Source organism: Nelumbo nucifera, chromosome 3 (genome assembly GCF_055504915.1).
Source record: "Nelumbo nucifera cultivar China Antique chromosome 3, China Antique-T2T, whole genome shotgun sequence".
Classification (NCBI taxonomy): domain Eukaryota; kingdom Viridiplantae; phylum Streptophyta; class Magnoliopsida; order Proteales; family Nelumbonaceae; genus Nelumbo; species Nelumbo nucifera.
The window spans coordinates 110628892-110654538 of NC_142651.1; the positions used below are offsets into that span (position 1 = coordinate 110628892).

General features: G+C 36.7%; 3 protein-coding genes across 7 annotated transcripts; all 3 read left to right on the forward strand.

Annotated features, from left to right (window-relative positions):
- Positions 1 to 1630: 1630 nt before the first annotated feature.
- Positions 1631 to 7928, forward strand: LOC104607174 (aspartic proteinase-like). Of its 4 annotated transcripts, none has more exons than XM_010272738.2 (14): positions 1631 to 1787; positions 2442 to 2809; positions 2892 to 2952; positions 3089 to 3183; positions 3274 to 3386; positions 3533 to 3701; positions 3792 to 3831; positions 4134 to 4198; positions 4377 to 4490; positions 4789 to 4853; positions 4932 to 5091; positions 5179 to 5301; positions 5641 to 5729; positions 7547 to 7928. In XM_010272738.2, the coding sequence occupies exons 2-14, from the start codon at positions 2453 to 2455 to the stop codon at positions 7629 to 7631; spliced, it is 1536 nt and encodes a 511-aa protein (XP_010271040.1). In that variant the 5' UTR covers positions 1631 to 1787; positions 2442 to 2452; the 3' UTR covers positions 7632 to 7928. The 4 variants fall into 4 exon arrangements, with proteins under 4 accessions (XP_010271040.1, XP_010271041.1, XP_010271042.1 ...); XM_010272739.2 differs by having other exon boundaries at positions 4932 to 5082; XM_010272740.2 differs by lacking the exon at positions 5641 to 5729.
- A 3012-nt stretch (positions 7929 to 10940) lies between these two features.
- LOC148801844 (aspartic proteinase A1-like) lies at positions 10941 to 16179 on the forward strand. 2 transcript variants are annotated; one of them, XM_088902033.1, is made up of 13 exons: positions 10941 to 11228; positions 11742 to 12183; positions 12265 to 12325; positions 12460 to 12554; positions 12684 to 12965; positions 13459 to 13498; positions 14407 to 14471; positions 14560 to 14673; positions 14851 to 14909; positions 15053 to 15227; positions 15339 to 15458; positions 15553 to 15644; positions 15804 to 16179. In XM_088902033.1, the coding sequence occupies exons 2-13, from the start codon at positions 11779 to 11781 to the stop codon at positions 15886 to 15888; spliced, it is 1593 nt and encodes a 530-aa protein (XP_088758159.1). In that variant the 5' UTR covers positions 10941 to 11228; positions 11742 to 11778; the 3' UTR covers positions 15889 to 16179. The 2 variants fall into 2 exon arrangements, with proteins under 2 accessions (XP_088758159.1, XP_088758158.1); XM_088902032.1 differs by lacking the exon at positions 10941 to 11228 and having other exon boundaries at positions 15056 to 15227.
- Positions 16180 to 19115: 2936 nt separating this feature from the next.
- On the forward strand, positions 19116 to 25532 carry LOC104607176 (cyprosin-like). Its single transcript, XM_010272741.3, has 13 exons — positions 19116 to 19258; positions 20744 to 21219; positions 21355 to 21449; positions 21644 to 21756; positions 21855 to 22026; positions 22679 to 22718; positions 23692 to 23756; positions 23841 to 23954; positions 24058 to 24125; positions 24218 to 24391; positions 24486 to 24672; positions 24757 to 24965; positions 25089 to 25532. The coding sequence occupies exons 2-13, from the start codon at positions 20757 to 20759 to the stop codon at positions 25171 to 25173; spliced, it is 1785 nt and encodes a 594-aa protein (XP_010271043.3). The 5' UTR covers positions 19116 to 19258; positions 20744 to 20756; the 3' UTR covers positions 25174 to 25532.
- Positions 25533 to 25647: the final 115 nt, after the last annotated feature.

Here is a 25647-nt window from a genome sequence, read left to right on the forward strand (position 1 = left end):
AAAAACCCATCATGTCCACCGGTTTAAAACTATTGGACCATTGGAAATTTTTAAATGGGAATGAATATAAAAGTACATCGATTTTATGGATGTATCATTTACAAAAGTCAACCAAAAAAATGATATATTACATTGATTTTTTATGTAACTTTTACATGAAAAAGAAACAACTGCAAATTAAAGTGGACAGGGTGTAGAGTTTTACACGTTTACTTTTATACAAAAAACAAATAGGTATAAATGCGAACCGACGGTTGAGTTTTACATAAATTTATTTAAACCTCAATCAAATGCAGCCTAATTCATTGCTGCAAGTGCTAGTGCTATGAAGTGGGTGTGAGAAAGATTTTCCATACTTATAGGTACGTTGCAAAATCTGATTCTGTGCTCACAGGATCATGATCACACCATTGCCATATATTGAAAATATTTTCATACTTGTATGCTTATTTTATGAGAGATATTTCCAATGCAAGGCTGTAAGAGACTGTGCAAACGGTATAAGCAGTCTTGTGAGGATTAAATCCGACTTTGTATGTTGTCACTCATTGGGAGATGTTTCCGATGTATGACTGCAACATTGTGTGAGGTTGGTGTGAAGAGCGGTTGTACGAGGAACAAACCTATTTTAGGTTGATTGGTAGCATTGCTTTACAAGACTTAAGCCTAGAGGTGTGAGGCGTACAGGTGAACTGCACAAATTTTGCCACAAAGGTGTGAGGCTTAAAAATGCGTAAGCCTTAAGTATGAATGATTTTTTAGTGATTTAATGCAAAAAAAGACATATTTTTTATAATTTAAACATATAGAAACAAGCATTTCAATAATTATAGGCCAAATAAACAAGTAAAAAAGAAAAACCAATACAACAAATCAAATTCTATTAATTTTTCTAAGTGTTTAAGAAATTACGGCTCAACTACACGTCTACACCTCTACCCTTTTAAAACCTTGGTTGGATATTTGGATATGCTACTCACAAAATGCGCCTAACAGGTACCATCTGACAGCGCGCATGCATGGCAGGGGTGCATTTGGAAACATCTTCCATAAATGGCATCATGTACGCGACATGTCCTCAATCCGATCTCAGTTCAGTTCAGTTCAGTTCAGCAGAATGTTAAGGGTCGTAATTAATTAGCTCCATCTATTAATATTATCCTTCCATCTATTAATGGCATCATGGATGATGTCTACTGACTACTGGCTTCCTATTTTAAGTCACCTGCTTGTGGTGGCCTCGCCAATAGACAACACGCAAATCCCACTTCATCATCCACGTTCTGGCCTTCCCGGGGGGGTGGGTTTAGCTCTTTAGCTGATTGGGACTTGGGACTCGGTGAGGTGTGAGGAGTCGGGATCTGCAAGAAACCCCCATCGCGTACATGTCTTGCTGCATGCTCGATTAAAACATTAATACAACAAGGTAGAGTTGTCCGCAAGCATTTACATTATTAACATTGTTACAGGCAAAGCTCCATCCATTGAACGTACCAGCAGAAACATCCTTCGTTATAAATTAAAGCTCGTACAACCGTACACTTTGCATTTTATTATTCTCCGGGAAGCTTCCTCTCCTGGTGTTTTCAACCCAATCAAAACGGGGGTAAATTCGCCACTGTGACATGACACTGACACTGAAGTCGTTGTTTGCTGTTCCTAACAGTACTGTTGAGAGCAGCTCCAGGCTCCAGCCTTAAAAACTTCCTCCTTTCTCCTTCCTTTTTCCTATTGGAATTCATCTCCTAAAAACAGTTCTACATTCCTACTTGCTTCAGTTCACTAAGGTATACCCTCCTATCATCATTTCAACAATCAAGAAGATTATTATAATTATTTCAGTTGGTTAATAATATTCTAGTTAGGCTTATGACATTTTTCTTTGTATTTAGTTCATTAAATTACTGTCTCTGTGAACCATAGGCATTTCAAGGATGAAAATATTCTTCAATTGATTATTGTTCTAGCTGGGCAAGGTTTTCTTTTCAGTGTTTTCAGTTGATTAATTGCTTTTCTTTTCAAAAAGAAAAAAAAAATATTTCATGGATTTCTAGATACAATGTGTTTGCTGAGGATTTCCATTTTAGTTTTTATTCTTCTTTTGATCATCTTCAGTATTCTTTTCTATATATCCTTTTATTTTAGCATTTTCTGTGTGTCTGTGTGTAGACTTATATCAATTTAATCTGAGCATGGTTCCTAGTGTTCTTTGAGCATGATTCTGTCCCTTTTCTGGGTTTATCGAATTTAATTATTAAGTAATTCTGATTCTTAATTAAGCATTTGCTACCCAAGAGTATTTTCATCCTTCTAATATCAATTATATAACTTCTATTATGTCAATTTCAAGTTTTGGAGGCTTCAAATTTTTTTGGCTAGTCAGAATTTTGGGTTCAGGTCAACCCTTCCAATAACATATCGTTTATTTGTTCTGTAACCAGGGAAATTAAACATGACGAAAAATTTTCTTCTGTTACTTATCTGTTTGTCGGCCCTGACATATGCCTTAGCACTCCATCCTTCTTCTAATGGCGGGTTAGTGAGAATTGGTTTAAAAAAGAAGCAACTGGATCCTACTAGTATAAATGCCGCAAGACATGCGAAGAAACTAGGCAGGTATGCAGATGGTCTAGAGAACCTCCCTCGCAATCTGGATAGTTCTGATGTAGATATAGTATCATTGAAGAACTATATGGACGCCCAATACTTTGGAGAGATTGGTATTGGTTCTCCTCCACAGAACTTCACTGTCATATTTGATACTGGAAGTTCCAACCTCTGGGTCCCATCAGTAAAGTGCTACTTTTCTGTACGTTTTCTATACAAATCTCTTCATCTTCTGTAATCATCTTCAAGGATTTTCTTTTACGATTAATATTTTTTCTATGCAGATTTCTTGCTATTTCCATTCCAAGTTCAAGGCAGACCTGTCAAGTACATATACAAAGATTGGTAACCTTTCCATGGAAACATCCTTTAGTCATTCATGATCTCTAGATATCTTGAGTTATAAGGCTGTTAGTATAATAAAGATTATAAATATTCTATCAAGAAAATCTGCACTAAAATTGCTGTGAATTTTGATCAGGAAATTCTTGCAATATTCATTATGGATCTGGATCAATTTCTGGCTTCTTTGGTCAAGATAACATTCAAGTTGGGAATCTTGTTATTAAGGATCAAGTGGGTTCTTTTTTCAGTCTTAACTTCAAATATGTCCCCTGTAATTTGGCTGTATTGAGCGGTCATGGATGTATTGCAACAATATTTCAGGTTTTCATAGAGGCCACACGAGAAGGAAGTCTCTCTTTCTTACTAGCAAAGTTTGATGGCATACTTGGTCTTGGATTTCAAGAAATTTCTGTTGGCAATGTTGTGCCCTTCTGGTATAGTTTCACACAATCCGACTATTATTCTTATTTTTTAACACTTTTTTTTTTTTTTTGTAGAAAACTGAAATCACTCTTACTCTTTATTTCTGTTCACTTTCAATGGCATGGACTGGTTATACTGATTCATGTTCTGGCAACAGGTACAATATGGTGAGGCAAGGTCTTGTAAATGATGCTGTCTTCTCTTTTTGGCTCAACCGAGATCCAGAAGCAGAGGAAGGAGGTGAGATAGTCTTTGGTGGTGTTAATGATAGACGCTTCAAGGGAAAACATACTTATGTTCCCATTACTAAAAAGGGATACTGGCAGGTGAATTTTAATCTTGTTTACATCACAGTGTGCTATTTCTTTTTTTATCATTAGATGATCTTATATATTGTGTTTATTTTCCTTCTCCAGTTTGAGTTGGGAGACTTTCTTATTGGGAATAATTCAACAGGTGATGTATTACTATAACAAGTCCATCCTGCTTCATTTTGTAGGATAGTTGACTGATTCTATTATAATTTATGAATTAGAGATTATTCAAGAAGACTGAGCAAAGGATTGAGAAGTGAAGATATCATTGCTGTTTAATGAATCAACATCATTAAAAGAAAAGGGGATTAAAATAACATTTTACTGTTGTTATTGGGTGTTGCATTAAAAAACTGGAATTCTGATTCTCTGTGCCATAGCAAATTTTACTGATAGAAGTGAAGTAAACAAGATTTTATAAACTCTTGGGTTTGTATTTTTCAGGATTTTGTGAAAATGGTTGTGCTGCTATAGTGGATTCTGGAACATCCTTACTAGCTGGTCCAACTGTATGCAATTTTACATCTTAACAAATTGGTTATTCATTCCTAGAAATATATTCATGATTGATTCATATTTTCTGTTCCTTCTGCCCCATTCCCTTTCTTTTCTTAATTTCTTTATTTTTTTTTATTCTCCTTTGTGCATTGCTTTCTCTGATCTTCTATAGTCAATCTTCAATCCCAGACTGTTGTGACTCAAATCAACCATGCCATTGGAGCAGAAGGAGTTGTGAGCATGGAATGTAAAGTAGTTGTGTCTCAGTATGGAGAATTGATATGGAAACTCTTAACAGCAGGGGTATTTTATTTCTCCATTCACTATTTCTCATTATCTTTGAAAAATTTTCTTGACAATCAAATTATCATTTTACATTCCATAAAGGAGGGCAAGCCACCAATACATAGTTTCTTGAATAGGTGGAATTTTATATATCATTTTTTGATGCAGTTTTCTAATTGCATAAATGGGTGTAAAATGTACTTCTGAAGGTGCTTTTGTACATGTTTGAGGGTGTCTCGCCCTCCTTTCGTGAATGAAATACATCACACTTTGCTTATCAAAAAAAAAAAAGAGTAAATATATGGCTTGTTTGCAGGTGCGACCTGATAAAGTGTGTTCACAGATTGGTCTATGCTTTTTCAATGGGGATCAGAAAGTGAGGTCAGGAAGTCTTTTATGTACATGATTTGATCAATTTTAATTCTCACTTTACTGAAACTGAAACCTGATTCCATGCAGCGCCAATATTGAAACAGTTGTTGAAAAGCAAAGCAGCGAGGAATCATTGTCTGGTGAGAGTACTGTACTGTGTGCCGCCTGTGAAATGGCCGTTGTTTGGATTCGCAACCAGCTTAGACTAAACAAAACTAAGGATGTAGTCTTCCACTATGTCAGTGAGGTCATTTATTTCCAGAACCCTGATTTAACTTGATGCAGAGCTTCAGGTTGATAATAAAATCTCGAGCCATTTTGAATTTTGTTTCAGCTGTGTGAGAGCATGCCAGCAAGTCGTGCAGGAGAGTCAGTTATTGACTGTGGTAGCCTTGCAAGCTTGCCAAATGTTTCATTTGTCATTGGGAGCAAGGCCTTTATCCTCACTCCAGAACAGGTGCGGTTTGTTATGAGTTTTGACTTGTTTTTTTTTTTATTTATTTGCTTGAGGTTAAGGGCTTCGCCAATTTTTGAATTTGAAGAGAAAATGTTCAAATCCACTCCAGCACATGCCTTTTGATCTCTTTTATGATTTGACAAATTTCTCATGTCTAAGTTGTATTTGTCTTCTCTTTTTATTTTCATCAGTAAAACTGGTAAGGGCGATATCTTACTGTCTGTATCAGTGGGTTTATTACATTAGTTTGCTCCAAACATATCTTTGTTGTATTATTTGGAAAATTTGAAATTTCTCTTGTCTAACTTGTATTTGTCTTTCTTCTCTTTTTCTTTTCAGTATGTTCTTAAAACTGGTCAGGGGGGTCTCACTGTCTGCGTCAGTGGGTTTATTACTTTAGATTTGCCGCCTCCTGGGGGTCCACTCTGGTATGTGATAATACTCTGCAGTTTATGCTTATAGTGTGGACCTGGTGTGCAGCATTTGGATTTGTTACCCTTAACATTTGATTCTTTTCTTACACGGTTCCTGTTCCATGGTGTGTGAGTTGGGAAAGAATCTCAAAGCCACGAGGTAATGTGGATGCCTGGATGGGGGGGTCCAATAACATTATCTAAGCACAGATCGAGCTATTACCCAACATTGCTCCTAGCCATCCGGGTATTGGTATCACCGGAGAGAAAGAAATACCCCCATAAGACAACTACCAACAACCGAACTCAAGAAACCCAAGACCAGAAAATCAAGAGCAAAACCATATATAGAAACGCCTTCCTAGTTATAGTTATGTTGGGTTTGTTCTTCTTACGGCATTTTAACTTACGTGCTGTTTGGATATTGACGGTGCGCAATCCGGTTGATCTTAGTTGTCAACGACCTTGCCTCTGAACTGAATTACAGGGAACCTGAAACGGAGAAAATGAGGAAGCTCCGGGGGGAACCCAGTGTAAAGGCTCCGAAGCTCAAGTTAGAATCCTTTAAAAGCAAGATAAAACCAAATAGCGCAAAGTTTGCATACCTTGTTCTTGGGGGGTAGAGAGCCTTTTATAACCACCTCGCGCACTCACTCCTAAGCTTCTGTCATGTCGGGTATGATTACTTCCGTGCTTCTGCTAGTTCGGGTGTCATCACCTCTGCTGGGGCAGAACCGCCACTACTCTTTTTGTCGGAGTCGTCTCTATAACTGGAGATGGCGGTGGTAGGTGGCGGTGGCAGGTGGCCGTTGAAGTGCGGCTGTCAAGCGTCAGATCCCAAGTCAGTCAGGTGTGCCGCCCTTGGATACGGACTCCTTCGGTGTCAGGTACGGTGTGGTTTGTCTAGTTCGGCGCCCTGGAGGCGAAGTGCTGGAGTGATGTGCGAGGTAAAGTCTTGAGTTCGGATAGGGGAGTGTCCCGAACTGCCATGAGGCGGGCCAGTTTGGGTCACTGCTTTGTGTGGCTCGGGGCCTAAGGGAGAGTTCGGGCTCCTCGTAGGGAGTTCGAGCTCTTAGTAGGGAGGTCGGGCTCCTCGTAGGGAGTTTGGGCTCCTCGAAGGGAGTTCGGACTCCTCGAAGGGAGTTCGGACTGCTGGTTTCTTCCCTTTGGTATTTGCGCCCTGGGTACGCTGTTTTAAATGCCGAGCTATTCGTTTTTGCCACGTAGAGTGATTGCGAGGTTGGGCCAAATCTTCTTCATCATCAGATATAATCCTGCTTTTTGGGCTTTTACCGTACGTGTAGTGTGTACTTTGGCTTTGGCAAAAGTAAACATATACATGTCAAGCATTCCTAAGTGAAATATGGATTATATAAGGCCAAATGGCTGCATGTTAATTTCCACTTGGCCACATCATGTTTGCCACATGGCTTATCTGTTTAATTATTTTAATAATTCTATTAATTATCTAAGAAATTGTTTTGTTGTTTTCTTACTAAATTAATCTCCCTTTATTTATTCGATCATATTATTAATTGGTTAATTATTTTTGCTATTAAGTAAATAATTTATTATTTTTTACCATATGACTTGTTTTTTTATCTAAATTATTTAAGCTTTTCATTACTTTAATGAATGAATGAATGAATTATTTCTCCTTTTATTTATTTATGAAAGATGGGTGTCATCATGTGATCCTCTTGTGATAATTTAAAACCCAAAGTAAAACTAACATGGATCAAAAGTAAAACTGGCTTCATGCTTATTTTGGTCTTTCTTGTGGTTTTATTATTTAGAAATTAATTAACGGAAAACAAAAATTATGGGTGCAGGATTCTGGGAGATATTTTCATGGGAGTGTATCACACAGTGTTTGACTTCAATAATCTCCAAGTTGGATTTGCGGAAGCTGTTTGATAACACTAATAAGCCTATATCTAATCTCTTGGCTCTACTGCTCTAGTCTCAGTATGTGATGAGTTTAGCAGAGGTAGAAGGCTGGAGTCATTTTATGTTGGTGATCAGTGGATATGATGAGGGGCGGATCGGAGGAAGTGACCGTCCTTCCAGCACTTGAGAACTTCAGATATGCATATGTTATATCAGCAAATTAAGGTTGCTAGCTCCTACCTAGTACCTACATGGAAGCTCTTATAATGTAAAAATATATGGAAAGAAGCAATGTAATGATCATACGTGGTATCGTGGTGTACATGAGTCGTCATGAGATGCTCTTACTTAATTTGCCAGTTTGCCACTAGACTAGATGGGGTTTCTCTCATTTTTGTGCAGTGGAATGAAACAGGGTTTCGTTTTTGCCACTAGACTAGATGTGTAAGTGAGTTGGGGTTGAAATCTACTTAAACTACAAAATTGAAACTGCCATAAAAAAGCATCTAATTTTTACAAAGTCTCAAGCTACGCTAACACAGCTATGGTGAATGTGTCTAGACATTGGTTTGCTTTTTAAATCCATCAAATGTAGTGGGTGTTTGGCTCAAATAGGGATGCAACTTCGGCAGGTTGGGTTGGGTTAACGGTCAATCCAGACCTAACTCTAAAGGTGCAAACCTTGTGTTCCGGCATTGCCCAACCCAAGGTCAGGTCCAAGTCTATCAATCCAGGCTACATCCAAGTTTAGTCTAATGCAACTCGGATTAGGCTTGGGCTTGGGTTGGGTCAGCACGGCTCAGTTAAATTTAGGTGGGCTGATAAAGTTTCGATATATTTTTTATATACTCATATTTTACTCAGCTTTATGGTCCAATTTAAGGAGCTTGAATATGCTCCTAAATCCTAATAATCTCCCCAACAAGTCACTACAACCATACATCGGGGACATCTCCCCATGAATGACAAGATACACCTGATGTGTGGCTCTAGTGGCTAGTTGGGAGGATGGTTGGTGCATTTGTTGGGAGCAGATCTGGATTCCAGTTTAATCATAATATATATATTTGAAAAATGATATAGTATTTTTATATAAACAATATGCATTTATGTATGTATTTATTTGGACAGATTCACGTTGGGCTGACCTGGGGTTGAATTGGATTAGACTTGGGTTGAGGCCTTGGGTAGGCAGACCCAAATTTTCTGGCCCAGGCCCAGCTAGCAGCCCACAAATTTAGGTCAACCCGTGCAAAAACTTGGGCTGGGGCCATCCAAGTTGCAGCCCTAGGCTCAAGACTGTATCCTTAGGAGACACTGAGATATGTTACACCCGTGTCAATAATGACTTTGAGAATAAACTGTTCTTGATCTGTGGGAGCTTCAAAAATCACCTTCAAGTGCAATAATTTTTTGAAGCCCAAAGAACAATAATAGAATCATTGTTTTTGAGGCAAAACTTTACTCACGGGTCATACTAGTATCATATGGAAATCACTGTCTTTCGTGGGACAAGTGAACAATCTCAGCCACAATATTAAACATCAAGGGATCTTGTAGACTACAAAATCTTGTATTTTGTATTTATTTATACTGTACAAACGATCCACACAACAACGATCACCAAAGTGACCGACAGACTCATCGGAGACCACCCAAAAGAAGCAAACAATAGTAACACTAATTTTCACATCATAAATTAATTCCTACATACTAGCATTTGCCCTTACTAATTAAATGAGGTTGTTTGATGCATGGTTTTTAAAATCGACCCGGTGATCGAACCGGTCAGGGGTCCAGCTACCGGGTTGAACAGCTCGATTGTTCGAATCGAACGCTTGAACCATTCTGACAAAAAAATAAAAAATGGTCAAAATTGTTCAAATGATTAACCACCCGATTCAGCGATTCGCTGAACAAAATCAACGATTGAGGAAAAATCCAATTTAAAAAAAAAAAAGTAGAATCAATCACCTGACCGATTACCGGTTTTTCCGGTCCGATCCAGTTTTGAAAACCATGGTTTGACGAATTGATTTATGTGTGGAGATACGAGAAACAGAAACAGAGGATCATTTCCTCTGATAGTTTACAAAATACAGACACATATGTTTATAAACAATTATAGTGCGTTGAGGCTGCACCTCTACCGCTCACGAAATTCAGTTTTCGGGTTTTGTTTGACATTCTATTTTCCCATTACTATATTAACATTATGGCAGAATATGGAGAACTGATTCTAGCAGCCGGTCACAGTTGATGTTGGGCTGAATCTCATTGTTGTTTCTATATGCCACAATTCATAACTCATAACTAGTGTCTGGAAGCATTAATCAAATTGGAAATGCTTTTCGGAGCAGTTTAATTTGTACCAACCATGGTTTTTAAAAACGAACTGCTGACCGAATTGGCCAGGGGTCCGGTTATCGGTTTGAATGGTCCGACCGTTTGATTCGAACGATCGGTCTGTTCTGACAAAAAAAAATTAGAAAAATTAGAAAATGGTCAAAACCGTTTGAACGGTTCGAATGATTCAAACGATTAATTGACTGATTCAGCGGTTTGTTGACCAAAGTTCACGGTTTTGAAGGAAAAAACAGTTTTAGAGGAAAACAAAACCGATCAGGTGACTGATTCCCATTTTTTCAGGTCCGACCATCAGATCCAATCCGGTTTTGAAAACAGTGGTACCAACTACATACAAATATGCTCAACTCCAATGTGTGTTTTTAATGGCATTGGACTGATCGATTTCCCTCGACCTCTCCGCCATTTTACATCAACTACAGGCCATTTGTGTTTGATATTAATAAAACAGATGAAATCGTATTTTATAGTAGAAGTAGAAAATAATGTGGTGAGTTGAAAGTTTTCGCAAGATAGAAGATAAGGTCGGCTCTTTATGAATGTGACATCATCTATCGTTACATGAATAAAATAAGACGGATGTAGTTAACACATGGAGTTAGATGTGAAATTGAAGATTCAAATAATTAAGGTTGATAATTTGGACATTTTATTTGTTGACAAGCTAGTCTCACACACAGAACCATGCCTTGCCCACTCTCATAATTATACGCAATCTAAATAATTAAGGTTATATGTATGTTTTTTCTCCACTTGTTTTAATTGCCTAATATAGAAAAGCAAATTTTTATTCCACATTGATCACCCTACATAAATGACCATGTATATGAAATTAATGGATTACCTCTTTCGTTTTTGTTAACGAAGGTTCCAACTTCACTCCTGTACTTTGTATGGCTCCAAAGCTTACGTTTTCCTTGTCCTCTCATTCTTTATATTCCTTCCACGAAGCTCCCCTTTAATTTCCCTTGTTCTCATCATCGACTCATTTTTTGAGTCCTGTTGGGCCTACAACTTTGGTCTACTGCTAATACTCTACCCCAGTTGGTTTGATATTCTTTGATGATTTTTGCATCCTTGAACAACACAAAAACGATTCAACAAATTTTTTTTTCAAAGAGTCTCCTGGTTAATTATAGTTATATACAATAAATAGAGAAAATAGCAAGTTGCAAATAATTCTCTCTTTCTCTCCATCAGCTCTTTTGTGGATCTTTTATCCTATCATCCTCTAACTGAAGCTAGCTTACTAATAAGGTACGTATATGATTTCTCTCGCCATTACTATATATGAAAAACATGTACATCTATGTATATATATATTCCCTCTGGTACATGTTTTGCATGTAATAGGCTACTTGAGGTGGAATATTAGGCTGAAATGGAGGTGGAAAAATATGGTCCAACCTGGTTTTAATTTCTTTTCTTTAGCCGTGTACGCTTTTGTTAGTTTAATTTTTAGTGATTTGTGAATTGAGAGTCTGCCGAGCCATCGATCTGCTTGATTGGTTAGGAAGTGAGGCGAGTTTTCGCGTTTTAAAATACTGAATAAACAGAAAAATATTACAGATTGTTTCAGTTTTCCCAGCTGCATCCAGAGACTTTAATATTTTGTTCTTCCGCAAGTTTTTTTTTTTTTTTTTCCATTCTTCTTTAGTGCTGCTCATAGATGTATTTTGTTGATATGTTTCTGAATAGTCACCATTGTTTCAGTGGAAGAATTTGTTTAATTTGATTATAGTTTTGATTGATAAATGTTGTGTTGTTCAGGCAATTAATATATATATATATATATATTGAATTAAGCATGAGGGCGAAGAAGTTTGTAATGATGTTTATCTGGGTATCTTCTTTGACATGCTGTTTCTTCCCTCTCCCTGCAACCTCTGATGGGCTGGTGAGAATCGGTTTAAAGAAGAGAAGCTTGGACCTGAAGGGTCTAAGTGCTGCAAGAATTATTGGCAAAGGGAGCAAGTATGTGAAGGATGTACGAGAGAGGTGCAGAAATTTGGGTGATTCGTATACCATGTTTCCAAAGAATTACTTAATGTGCATGGGTAACTCATTTACGGATACAGTATTTTTGAGTAATTACTTGAATACTCGATACTTCGGCGAGATCAGTATTGGTTCACCACCTCAGAACTTCACTGTTGTCTTCGATACTGCCAGTTCCAACCTCTGGGTTCCATCATCAAAATGCCTTCTATCTGTAATATAACCTCCATCCTCTCTCTCTCTCTCTCTCTCTCTCTCTCTAATCATAATAATGATGTACAATTATTCCATGCAGATCAATTGCTATTTCCATTCTAGATATATTTCAGGCTGGTCCAACACATACAGAAAAAATGGTAATATTATGTATAACTTTAATTGTGGAAATGGGCTGTGGCATAAAAATGATTATATATATATGGTGCTCCAATTCCTTAATTTATATGTGCCTTGCTGCTCAGGTTCTTCTTTTAATTTGTTTGGGTTTCAGGAAACAGATGCCAAATAAATTATGGATCTACATCACTTTTCGGCTTCTTCAGCCAAGATAATGTACAAATTGGGGATACCATCATCAAGAATCAAGTGGGTTAATCACATTCTACTTGTAATTTGAGATTAATTTCTCAAGTAACATTTATGATCAACGTAATAAATAGATAGCTAGGAGTAATGCAATATATAAATGTTGATTGCATTAGTTCTTGCTTTCAGACTTTCACTGAGATCACAAAAGAAGGAGGTATGAATTTGTTCTTGGCAGAGTTCGATGGGATAATGGGTCTGGGATTCACGGAAATATCTGTAGGAAATGTTACACCTATTTGGCACAACATGGCTAAGCAAGGTGTTGTGGACAAGAAGGTCTTCTCTTTCTGGTTAAATAGAGATCCATTGGCAGAGGAAGGTGGTCAAATCGTTTTTGGAGGTGTTGATCCCACCCACTTTAAGGGAAAGCACACCTTTGTTCCGCTTACCCAGAAGGGCTTTTGGCAGGTGGGTCGTCTACCCGGCTCTGATTAATTAATTTTGTTTTATTTGTCTCCTACCTACCTATTTCATTTTTTTCTTATTGTTTCCAATATTATTTAATGCTCTCTTTCTCTTTTCTTAATTCGATTCTAGCCCTTTGATTCATTATTGTTCTTCCAACATTTCCAATATTAATTTTTCTTCTCAGATGGACGAAGTAAGTAGGATTTCATCTTCAATAATTGAAAAGTGAAAGTGTAGGAATATAAACTGCAACTTTAGTTTTGAGCTGTTTTTTTTTACCGTTTATCCCCTTTCTCTCTCTCTCTCTCTGGCTATTGTCGTGACGATCAATTTTTGTTTGTTTGTCTCTTTCTTTCTTTCTTTCTTTCCAACTTTCCACTGAAGTTGTATTATTCTAAAAAAAAAAAAGCATATATACCATCTGTTTCTTTTAAATCATAATAAATACAAAGGACCCTAAGTACATTTGCTTCTGCCTGCTTTGTTTCTGCAGCTTGAAATGGAAGATTTTTTTATTGGGAACCGTTCAACAGGTGATGTACCACTTATCATTTTGTTCTATTAACTCCTTTTATAGGCAATTGCTTGTACCTGAAATAGAATACTGTCATGGCATATGAAAATTGATTGGTACCACACAACCCCATGCTGTAAGTTCTCATGGCATATGTACCACATGTGGGATGGATTATGATATTGGAAAGATATGATATTCAAAAATTTTCTGATTAATCAGTTGGAATCATAAGATAGTTCAATCAGGTGTTATTTATTAAAATCCATAAGTGGGTTTTGATTGGTCAAAACCCTTTGGCTGTCATGGCATGCAAAAATATCGCTTAAATAATCAGACACCCTCCTATAGGATGGCGGTCAATGGATTCCAAAAGTTTAATATCTTATTTGACATCCAATCTGATTATCACATGTTAGAAAATAGAGCATCTAAAGATGAGATGTGGATTTAACATATCCGATTCAAATAAAATCTGAATTTGATTAAAAATTGTTATTTTACATATATATACAATAGTATAATGTTTATAGTTAATAAATTCAATATTATAAAGATGTAGATTAAAAGTAACTAATTTTTTACAATATTTATAATATTTTTCTTTATCATTTTGATCACAATTAATTAGGTAGATGTGGATTAAATCCAAATCTGATGCGATCAAAATCCAAAGATTTGATAATAGTCTCGGATTGTATAGCTGGATGTGATCCGTTGATGTAACCTTGATTGCAATTAATGGATCCATTTGCTACCTTTAATTAGGTAGCATCCAAGTAACAGTGGTAGGTGGAAACAAATTAATTAGAAGCCCAGACTGCAACCTTGATTGGCATATTAATGTAGTAATAGAAGAAGTAGAGTTCATCATCATCATATTAATTATTATTATTATTATTATTACATTATATGTTATCTTTGCAGGTTTTTGTAAGACTGGTTGCAAAGCAATTGTGGATTCAGGGATTTCCTTACTTGCAGCCCCAAGTGTATAAGCTTATTATATCTTCGTAGCTATTGTCTATTAAATAATTTGGTATTATTATAGTGATCATTAATTAATACGGCCCTTATCAGGACATAGTGGAAGAGATTAATAATGGCATAGGAGCAACCGGAATGTTGCGAATGGAGTGTAGAGAAGTTGTGCGTAACTTCGGAGTGGCAATTATTGAACTCTTAATAGCAAAGGTGCATGCATTAATTCGTTTATATATATATATATATATATATATATGATGTGCTTATTAATTAAATATATTTCTTTTAAATTTATATATAATCGATCACAATACTCGTTTAATTTAATAAATATATATATTTTATGCATTGACCTACATTATTAATCTAGTGGAGTTGGAGTTGCAGGTCCAACCGGAGCAAATATGTTCAAGGATCGGCCTCTGCATATTTAATAAAGCCACCACGTATGTCGTCTTAATAATTAATTTCATGTCCCTAGCTATTAGCTCCAGCTCCTCTAAATTGATTTATATATATATATATATATATATGGAATTGGAGGTACTGCATACATGTAATATTAGTATATATTAATTATTGGAAGCAGAAGAAGAAATGACATTGAAATGGTAGTTGGAAGGCAAGAAGAGGGCGTGGAGGGATCATGGGCATGGGTGGGCGAAGGTGTTCCCTGTGCCATTTGTGAGATGGTGGTTGCTTGGGTCGAACTTCAGCTCAGACAAATGGAAACCAATGATAAAATATTGAACCATGTCAGAAAGGTACGTAATATATATATATATATATATATATATATATATATATAACACATAACACAGGGGATTCTGTGCTATTTTGTAATTGATGATGTCTGTTCAATTAATGTGCATCAGCTGTGCGACCACATGCCTAATTCCCAAGGGAAGTGGTTTGTCGACTGCAATAGCATTTCAGAGTTGCCAAATGTTTCATTTACCATTGGAAATGCAACTTTCCTGCTCACTCCAGAACAGGTGTGGATTGAATTAATTAAATAATGTGATGTGTACATATATGGTTTTCAGTTTTAATCAAATAAATTAATTAACAAAAGTTTCACATATGCAGTACATACTGAAAACCGGAGAAGGCCATTTTAATACGTGCGTGAGTGGTTTTGTCCCACTGCAGATGTCTGCTCCTTCTGGGGGTTCCCTTTGGTACATCCACTTCCATCATGCATTTAATTAGTTTTAGTTCTAGTTTTATATAAATAAAAAAAAAAAGGCAACACAATTTAATTAAGTTATATTGCACGTCCCATGTGTTAATGATATTTGGATTTGGTTTGCGTTGCATGCATGCATGCTGCACTGCAGGGTTCTTGGAGATATGTTCATGGCAGCCTATCACACTGTGTTCGACTTTGGTAATCTCCGAGTTGGATTTGCAGAAGCTGCCTAGGCCTAGCTAGCTAATAAGCAACCACCAACCTCGTTGATGGATGTAAAGATGACAAACAAAAAATAAATGTGTTCATCAAGCATGCATTGATTTTTTATTTTATTTCAATTTTGGCTACAAATATATAGTCATCAATACGTGAATACATAATTATTTATCTGTCTGTATTCTTGTAGTAAGCACTAAGCAAGAGGAAGAAGGATAATGCATACTTGAGCATTGTGTTGCCTTGCCTCCTGCACCTACCTATTATAACTCTATATTTATTCCAGACTCCACTGCAATTAATTATACAGGCTTCTCCTTCTCCTTATGTATTACTTTCTACTGATTAGAAATACGTACAATACAATTACTTTCACAATAGAAGATTTCCACCCATCCCTAAAGCAAACACATCATTGAATTAATGTTACAATCGCCCTCCATACACCATCTACAAACAAAGTATATATCATGTATCTTGGAAAATCATCGGAGATGAGATGCTCATTGTATTTTATTTAAATTTTTTTATATATATGAGAAAATAAAAAAAAGGGTTCACAAACATCGATCTCTCAAATGGTTATAGCCTCTCCCACTGGAAAATATGCCAATCATCCTCATTGTTAACTTAATTTAATTGACATCTCTCAAAAAGTCTTTGAGCCCAATTTTTATTAAGTTGTGTTGGCTTGATGGATATTCAAACTAAATTTTGTGGTAGAAGAAGGGGTTGACTTCGTCATGCTCCAAAATTGAACTTATCTATACTAAAAACTTGTTACATGAATACAGGATGATGCGGATTAAGTATGGAGCCCATTGGGCTGTGACAGCAAGTCTTTGCTACGAGTCTAAGTTCTCTAAGGGCCCATTTGGGATAACTGAACTGACGATTCAGCAGCTTTGAAACATAGGCTTTTAAAAGGGCCTGAGTGCCTGTTTGGAAGGGCTTTTACACACCCATTTCTGACTTTCATAAGCCCCACATCGATAACTGTGAAACTATGTTTGGTGAAAAACCAGGAAAACTCAAAAACACTTTCATTGATCTGACAAATTGATTTTCCAACTAAACTAATTTTGATAGCTGCTTCAAAAGTGTATCGGTGAACACAACTCAATCAATGCTGAAGCCCTCCCAAAGGATCCCTGAAACGAACAGCCTTTCAATTGACTAACTGATAGCCATTTTGGGTTCTCTAGATTTTCATTAACAATGATTCTAGCTAAGTATTAACAACCCTTTTAGGCGATGAACTTAAACGTTTTCATTTCTCTATACGACAAGGCACTTCCATTCAACAGTCTTGCTCGAAATACATCTCGATAAAAATAATATCACCAAGAAAATCTCTTATATATATATGCCCGATACACCTAGAGGGGTCGATTTTTTTTAGGTTTTACTTATTTTTATCAAAACCGGTTCAAAGGGGTCGGTTTAAGGCCCAGTTACCCTCTGAACCAGTGGCTGATCCAATACAACCCCTGGAGGGGTGTATCGAAAAGTCATCGGCATGATACGTATCGGCCTGTATACAGGGGAGGACATAGCCCACCTTGCCCCATGCCCAATACAAAAAGCACTCATCGTCACTCTCTCAAAACTCACCCCAACAAAGAAAATTAAAAAAAAAAAAAAAAAAAAAAAACAATCAGATTTATCCAATTCTCAGAATAAGAAGATTAACATAATCCTTCTAAGCTTTGCCGGGGTATGAAAAACGGAATTAAAAGTTGCATTGCTAGCTTTTCAACTTTTAAATGTGAGTGTGAATTTGAAAAGCAATGTGGTGATTCAAATCCAATTCATAAATGCATGCCTTTTCTGGTGTCTAGGTGATTCAAACCCGTAAAGCAACAATGAAATACTTAATTACTAATTCGTTAAAAATACATGCTTTTTCTGTTTCAAAATATCACTCATAAACCTGACCCAATGTAAGCCGAGCCCAAGCCCGAATTATATTGGATAAAGCTCAGATTGGGCCTGGAATGGCCTTCAATCCAACCCAAGCCACCGAGTTGCCCCCTTAACTTCATTACACAAGTATAGGAATCCCTCATTTTGTGATAGGCAGCACTTTTTCAGATATGAATGATGAATTTGCCATCCTGGTGAGTTCATTTGGAAGGGGTTTCTGCATTTTTGTGTATCAAATGGCCAAATCAAAGATTGCCGCCACATTTTCGATTGACCTGATGCATCACATTACTATATATATATATATATATATATATATATATATAGGTATCACATTTAAGTCCAGAATGACCCGAAACATGTGGCTTTATGCATTAATATAAGGTTAATGGGTTTGGGATGTATGAAGATGGATTTGGAATTGGATTGGCTTCTATCCATTGAATTTTATATATTTAACTATATCATTAGGGGGGATTGAAGGTTCAGAACGAACTACAGATGGATGGATAGAAGATCAATCCAAACACATCCAATTGACATCATGAATAGGGCTTGTTAATGATTACTCTAACAACATGCATGCCACATTAGATCTAGTTGGGACGCTGTGATAAGCAGAACCTGCACCCCAAAACCAGTGTCATGATTTCATAAACTGATGAGCTGGGCCTTAGAAGATTGAAGACGGAGCATGGAAGGTGGTGCCACAGTGGGTGCGGAGAAGCACCAAGAGGTTGTGAGGGGGCTTGTGGCCAAACTCATCATGTCCATGACCGTATAAGTCCTTTTGGACTGAGCGTAGAAGCCATAGAGCGGAAATTAAGCTGATCAATCTCTCCTCTCCCATGCGCATGCATCCATGGTCCACAGTATGTGATGTAGTGTGTGCATGAGCCACCCCGGCCGGCCGGCCCCTTGCGCAAATTTTCAAGTGACACTCAAAGTCGTTGGATTGGTGGTTACGAAAAGTGCTTTCCGCAAAGAAATAAGAATGTACACACATGCATACTGCATACATACACACATACATATCACATATCACAGGGGGTAGCTGATATTTTAGTTCACACATTTACGCTATTTGTGTCTCAATCTCAATCTCAATCTTATAATTACCCCACGAATGCTTAATTTAATTTGAGGAGCAAGATCAACAGCAAACAGCAATAGGGCGGAAAGGGACAAAAGAGGGGGGAAATGGTGACCACTTATGTTAATGTAAACGAAGGTTCCAAATGAATAAGAATGTGGTCTGTCGACACTTCACCTCTTGTTTATTTCTTTATTGCTTCCAGGAAGGTCCCCCTGAGTTCTAAGTGCTAACATACCAAGACATACGTACAACCACCCCCAGGTGCATAACTGCCGGAAGCCTCATAAATATGATACAATCTTCATCCAGGTGTTTTCGAGCAGCTCTAATTCATCACCAGCTGCAATCCTGAAATTCATCAGGTATGCATGTTTTCCTCTCACCGCGCGTCATAGGCTCATAGCTAGCTTTTCTTTCTTTTCTTTTTCCAAATCTCCTCGGCTTCTCACCCAACACTTTGCTTGTGAGTAAGGTGATCATCCATCATTACGTGTTACTTCATATGCATATGTATGATATGATGAGCACTTAATTTGCTTTATATATGCTTTGCATGTTAATTTGATATTAATATCTAATAATCTTGTATATATACTGATATTCGTTAACTGCTTCCAATTAATCCAAGTAAGTTCACCATTTAATCTGCTTGCATCAGTAGGAAATAGGAATCATTTTGATTTTTAATTTATTTTATTGCCTTCACTGACAATGGGCGATGTATCTCTAATTCGAGGAGAGAAATTAGAGATACAGATCTAGCTAGTAAGAGAAAAAAAGAAAGGGGAGACATGAGAGAGGGGGAGGGGGAATTGATTACTATTTTCCTCTTTGGTAAAAAAGAAATTATATTAACTAAAGATCAAACAAAAAAGTATAGGAAAAAAATTGATTACTATTTCTTTTTTTTTTTTTCTCATCTTTTTCACATGGGGTGTGAACATGAAGCCAAAGGCAAGTACTACTGGGTCTGGATGAATCAAAATGGTACTTGTAACTGATACCTGAAGCCCAACACTAGTGTCATAGTCCAAACCGTGTGTGTAGTACGTACAGATAAGGTCCATAAGGAACTTTCTTCTTTGAGCACAACCAACCGCACGGCTACATGCATCGTCACATATAATAAACCACCATCAACCGATATCATAAAACAATTAATAGAAGCTTTGTCTATTGAAACGGTGATCCTTAGCCTCTACAGTCCACACCGATCACCACCTCCACTTTGAGTTTCCATCACCTCTACCACTACCAGTGCATCTGATATATACGGTTGGACTCGGTGGAAAATTAAAACTACTACTTATTTGAGATGAAAACTGAAAAGCAATCGATCAATTGGACGTGTGATTCATGCGGCATCAGTACGTACTGTTGTAATAACCGAACCCCCCACCCCCTCGGCGGACCCTTGTCGATCCCGATCAGAATGGGTGGGGTATCCAGTATCCCATTTAACCTTCCCGGTCCATTGCGGCCTTCGCAATCTATATATATTCACTTTATTCTTGTGTCCCTGTATATATTTAACTTAGTTATTCATTTTTATCTAAACCAAACTGTAGTTAAATTTATTTCATAATTAACTAAGTACACTTTTGATATTGTGCTGAATATTATTAAGTCTTTAAATTGTTGCTCATGCATGTATAGAACTTTTTATTTCGAGCACTGTTATCACAAATATATACCCAAGAAACAGTGTGTGTGCTCCTGGATCCATAGTCCTGGGGTGGAGTTTGGGCTGGATTATATTGGGCCTAGGTTTTTTATGCCATGCTAGATCGACCTGCAGGATTAATATTGTAGGGATATTATACATGGTTTGTTGTTTTGGACTTCAGGAAATATTCGGAGATGAGGCCGCGGAAGATTCTTGTATTGTTAATCTGTTTATGTGCTTTGACCTGCTCTTTACCCGCTCCAACTTCCTCTTGTGGGGTAGTGAGAATCAGTTTAAAGAAGAGAAGGTTGGATGTAAGCAGTCTAAATGCCCCCAAAAACATTAGCAAAGAGGACAAGTATGCCAAGGAACTGCAAGATATCTGCAGTAGATTGGACCTTTCAGATGAAGCTACAGTGTCTCCAAAAGATTATTTGGTCTGTCGTAATTTGGGTAATTCAAATACCGACATGGTCTTCCTGAGTAATTTCTTGAATACCCGATACTTTGGAGAGATTGGTATCGGTTCACCACTTGAGAACTTCACTGTGGTTTTCGATACTGCAAGTTCCACCCACCAACTTATTTACGGCGGTGACAGCAATTCCATGCCGCAGATGAACTGCGGATCCAGCAGCCAATTTACAAACAATATTGGTAATTAATTAATTCTTCATGCATAACCATGCATGGTTATATATAATTATTCATTGCATATATGAATGTATGGATCCCTTGCTGAGACTGGTCATCTTCCTGTACTTGGGTTTATTAATTCGATCATCATATCAGGGAACAATTGCACCACAGGTTATGGATCTAGATCAGTTTCTGGGTTGACCGGCCGGAACAATGTTCAAGTTGGGAACGTCATCGTTAAAGATCAAGTGGGTTTATATTGTCTCCCTTATTGCAGTGTGTCTCATTAATTTTCATTTTGATCAAATATACATATATATATATATATATATATATATATATATATATATATATATACATACGATCAGTGGCTAATAGGTATTGGATACATTAATCATATATGATTTTCTTTTTATCTTCTCTTATCAATTTCTGTTCCCAGGCGTTCACTAACATCACACGAGAAAGAAGTCCTGCTTTGTTAATGGCAGAATTTGATGGGATAATGGGACTGGGTTTTCAGGAAAAGTCTGCAGGAAATGTTTTCCCTATCTGGTATACTATATTAATTAATGTCATTTTACTCATTTGATTAATTCATTAATTGTCCTTTAATTAGTACTAATTGATATTCTTGGTTTGATATATTTCAGGTACAGCATGGTCAGACAAGGTCTTGTGAGGGAGAAGGTGTTCTCTTTCTGGTTAAATGGAAATCCAGAGGATGAGGAAGGAGGTGAGATCGTCTTTGGTGGCCTTGATCCCCAACATTTTAAGGGCAAGCACACCTTTGTTCCTGTTGTTCGCAACGGCTACAGCTGGGAGGTGGGTGCATGATCATCCATTACATTTTACTACTGAATTAGCTTTTTTGTTTTTGAATTTAATTTATTAGCAACAATTGTTATAATGTCATACATATATATTATGTACTAATATTAAACCTAATCAAGGATGCCTATCTCTAGCTACGTACCGCCCAGAGGAGAGATATGAGAAAATTATTACTAATAAATTGTAACACAAACTTATGATGAATAAATTTATTCAATTTATATACTAATAAATAAGATGATATAATTTGATGTACTGTTTTCTAAAATTGGATTACACACACGTATAAACACGAGTGTGCACGTGTGAAGTGATTAGAACGGGTATTCACCCACTCTAGCTAGATTAATTTACTTAGATCTTTTTTTTTTAAATTCTTTTGAAAGTCCTGTGATCAATTTTCTGACCAAATTATACTATAGAAAAACGTTGTACCATAGAAATTAATGCTCCTCTAGAAAATCAGAAGTATGTCAAAAGCACTGAAAAGTTGAGTTATACATAAGGCCATTATCCTCTATTAATACTCCCATTATGTTAAATCTCTTTTGTTTTAGAAAAAGTCATGTCATCGTTTAATTCTTTTATGTCATATACATTGAGGACTTAAACTTTGTTTTTCCTGCTTTAATTCTTTCTCCAGCTTGAAATAGGAGATTTTCTTGTCGGGGATCATTCAACAGGTGATTCATTGTAAACTCAAATACTTACTTTACATTATTATTATTATTTTTCGGTTGTATTAGTTTTTATTCAACTAATTGATGAAGACAAGCTTATTGTGAAGAAAAAAAATAGACGGACATTTAATTTTAGTGCATGTTTGTGCAGTTAGTTAAATAAGTGTTTGGTTGTGATATTTTGTTTTACCACATTTTCATGTGTCAACCTATAATTTGTACCCTATTCATCTTGCTACATGACAGATCTACATGTCTTCAAAGAGCCTACCCCTTTTAATCTGACACGTTGTTCACAAAATAGTTGTTTGAAAATGACCACGTGGCAGGGCTTCACATAATTTCGCCCTCCCAAAGCAAAGCACCGTGCATTTGTGCATTTTATTGCCAAGTGTTTTTTTCCTTTCAATGTTTTTCTTCGAAAATCACATGTTATCAAACTCCAAAGCAGCTTTTTGCTACCCAAAATTAGAAAACATTTTCCGAAACGTTATCCAAATACAACTATAACATAATATGTAAGATGTATTCTCATCCTAACACATTCAGAAAATCACCTTTTGTATGTTATTTGCAAAACCAAGGCTCCATTGATGTTAGATTGGAATATGTAAGGTCAATTATTCCTGTGAGAAAGCTATTTATATTTGGATTTGCTTTCACTTGTCTGTTTTAGAATATAAGCACAAGAGTATATAAGAAACATTTTTTTTTTTTTTTGCTTTTGATCATTAGAATGTGAGTGCATTTTAATATATAGCAATTTTCCTATGATTTTATTGGTATAACTCACAGCCAATATTCCTTTTTCCGCTCAAACATTTGGTTCAATATTAGTTTTTTTTTTTTTTAATTTTTAATTTTTCTTGCATGCAATGCAATGCAATTGCAACAGTTGCAACCTGCATCCATTCCCATTTATTCTGTAATTTCTAACTCAAGTAAAACTACTCCAAATTGATATTTTTATTTGCAGGTGTCTGTAAGAGTGGCTGTACTGCAATTTTAGAATCTGGGACTTCCTTTCTAGCTGGTCCAAGTGTATGCGCTCGCTCATAACCATAACCATAACCTAGTTCTGTTCATTGTAGTTTTCTTTTTTTTTTAATAGCCCTTCCATTTCAGGCTATTGTGGCACAAATTAATCAGGCCATTGGAGCAGAAGGAGTAGTGAACATGGAATGTAGAAAATATGTGCGTACATATGGAGTAAAAATGATGGAATTCGTACTATCACAGGTTCGTTAATTCGTCTTCTGTTTCATGCATCCATCGATCTGAATTGAATCAATCTTAGTAATCACCATAGTCTGTGTTACGATATTTACCCTTTGTGTAGCAGATCAAATCTAAGAAATTATGCTCAAGGTTCAGTAACTGCGAATCTGATAAGAGACTGCATTCTGAGAGGTCAGAAATTTTTTTAATTTTCAGTATTATGCTGTTGATGTGCGTTATTGATCATGAATCATGACCATTCAGTAAAAGTGTAAATTAATTAGGAGGCGCATTAGTGGCATCGAGACGTTGGTTGGAAAGAGAGGAGCAGGGTTTCCAGCGGATCCATGTACCATTTGTAAGTTAGTCATATCTTTCATCAAAATAATGGTTAAAGGAGAAGGTAGTGTGGATGAAATATGTGCAAGGATCGGTCTCTGCATGGCTTATAAGTACAGGTTCGTTAATTAATTAGAATTGTGAATTGCCCATTGGATCCATGCATCGATGTCTATCTCTGTGGCCCTAATTAATGTGTATGTGATTTGGAAGTAGCAGCAGTTATAGAGGCGGCAATGGCATTGAAATGGTGGTTAGAAGGCGGCATTTTGGGGGCGTGGGATTAGCGTTGGGGGAACGTCGTGTTCCATGTACCATTTGTGAGACGGTAGTTGATTGGATTGAAATGCATCTCAAACAAATGGAAAGCAGTGAGAAAATTTTGAACTATGTGAGCAAGGTAATGTATTAATCTATTAATTATTTATTATCTACTCTCAAGTCTCAAACAAGCCACGAAAACGATGAGTGTTAATAATTTCAGCTGTGCGAGGAGTTGCCCAGTCCCCATGGCAAGTCTTTTGTTGACTGCGATAGCATTTCAGAGTTGCCAAATGTTACATTTACCATTGGAAATAATTCCTTCAACCTCACCCCACAACAGTACATTCTCAAAACTTGGGATGGCCGCAGTCTCAGGTGTGTTAGTGGTTTTGTCCCACTGGATTTGTCTCGTCCAGGAGGTCCGCTTTGGTAAGTCGACATTTCTGTCATCCAAATTATCTTATTCTTAATTACCATGCATATTCCATATATATAATAATAATAATAATGGAGTTACATATTTTATATATATATATATATATATGTGTGCAGGATCCTTGGAGATATGTTTATGGCTGCGTATCACACCGTGTTCGACTTTGGCACTCTGCGAGTAGGATTCGCTGAAGCTGCTTAAAGTTAATATAGGCCTAATTATGTTTTATTATCTTTTGTCTAGTGGCATGGTTTGGTTTAGCCAACAAGATTCCGACTTCTTGTTTGCTGTCAATTGGAGGGATGTACAAGAATAAGATTGATACGTACAAAGTACATGCATGTATGCACCTGCACAAACGAGTTTGTTGCCTCTTTAAGTCATTCCTCCATAGGCTTGAGTTGAGTTGAGTTGAGGAGGCTTCAACTTTCAAGGCCCAACCAATAGGATTATGCTGATCAGTTGTTCATCTCCCTTTTCTTTCCCTTTATCATTTCTCTTTTTCTGTTTACTTTCTCAACCATCCACCAAATAAAAATATTAAAAAAACACTTTTTAAAGTGGTTGTGCCCAAATCCAAATGTGCCTACTCATCTTTTTTAGCCCTATTGTTAAAGGCCCTCAGTGCCTAGCTTCAGCTTATTAAGGTTTCCATTCTGCCCGTATTGGGCTTGG

What these genes read in the sequence shown, in the direction of transcription:
- LOC104607174 (XM_010272738.2), top strand. Translation starts at nt 2,453, where the DNA reads ATGACGAAAAATTTTCTTCTGTTACTTATCTGTTTGTCGGCCCTGACA. An exon ending in CAGTAAAGTGCTACTTTTCT is followed by an intron (nt 2,810 to 2,891) that starts GTACGTTTTCTA and finishes TTTTCTATGCAG; the next exon opens with ATTTCTTGCTATTTCCATTC. An exon ending in CTAAAAAGGGATACTGGCAG is followed by an intron (nt 3,702 to 3,791) that starts GTGAATTTTAAT and finishes TTCCTTCTCCAG; the next exon opens with TTTGAGTTGGGAGACTTTCT.
- LOC148801844 (XM_088902033.1), top strand. Translation starts at nt 11,779, where the DNA reads ATGAGGGCGAAGAAGTTTGTAATGATGTTTATCTGGGTATCTTCTTTG. An exon ending in CCTTACTTGCAGCCCCAAGT is followed by an intron (nt 14,472 to 14,559) that starts GTATAAGCTTAT and finishes GGCCCTTATCAG; the next exon opens with GACATAGTGGAAGAGATTAA. An exon ending in TATTGAACCATGTCAGAAAG is followed by an intron (nt 15,228 to 15,338) that starts GTACGTAATATA and finishes AATGTGCATCAG; the next exon opens with CTGTGCGACCACATGCCTAA.
- LOC104607176 (XM_010272741.3), top strand. Translation starts at nt 20,757, where the DNA reads ATGAGGCCGCGGAAGATTCTTGTATTGTTAATCTGTTTATGTGCTTTG. An exon ending in CCAATTTACAAACAATATTG is followed by an intron (nt 21,220 to 21,354) that starts GTAATTAATTAA and finishes TCATCATATCAG; the next exon opens with GGAACAATTGCACCACAGGT. An exon ending in CCTTTCTAGCTGGTCCAAGT is followed by an intron (nt 23,757 to 23,840) that starts GTATGCGCTCGC and finishes CTTCCATTTCAG; the next exon opens with GCTATTGTGGCACAAATTAA.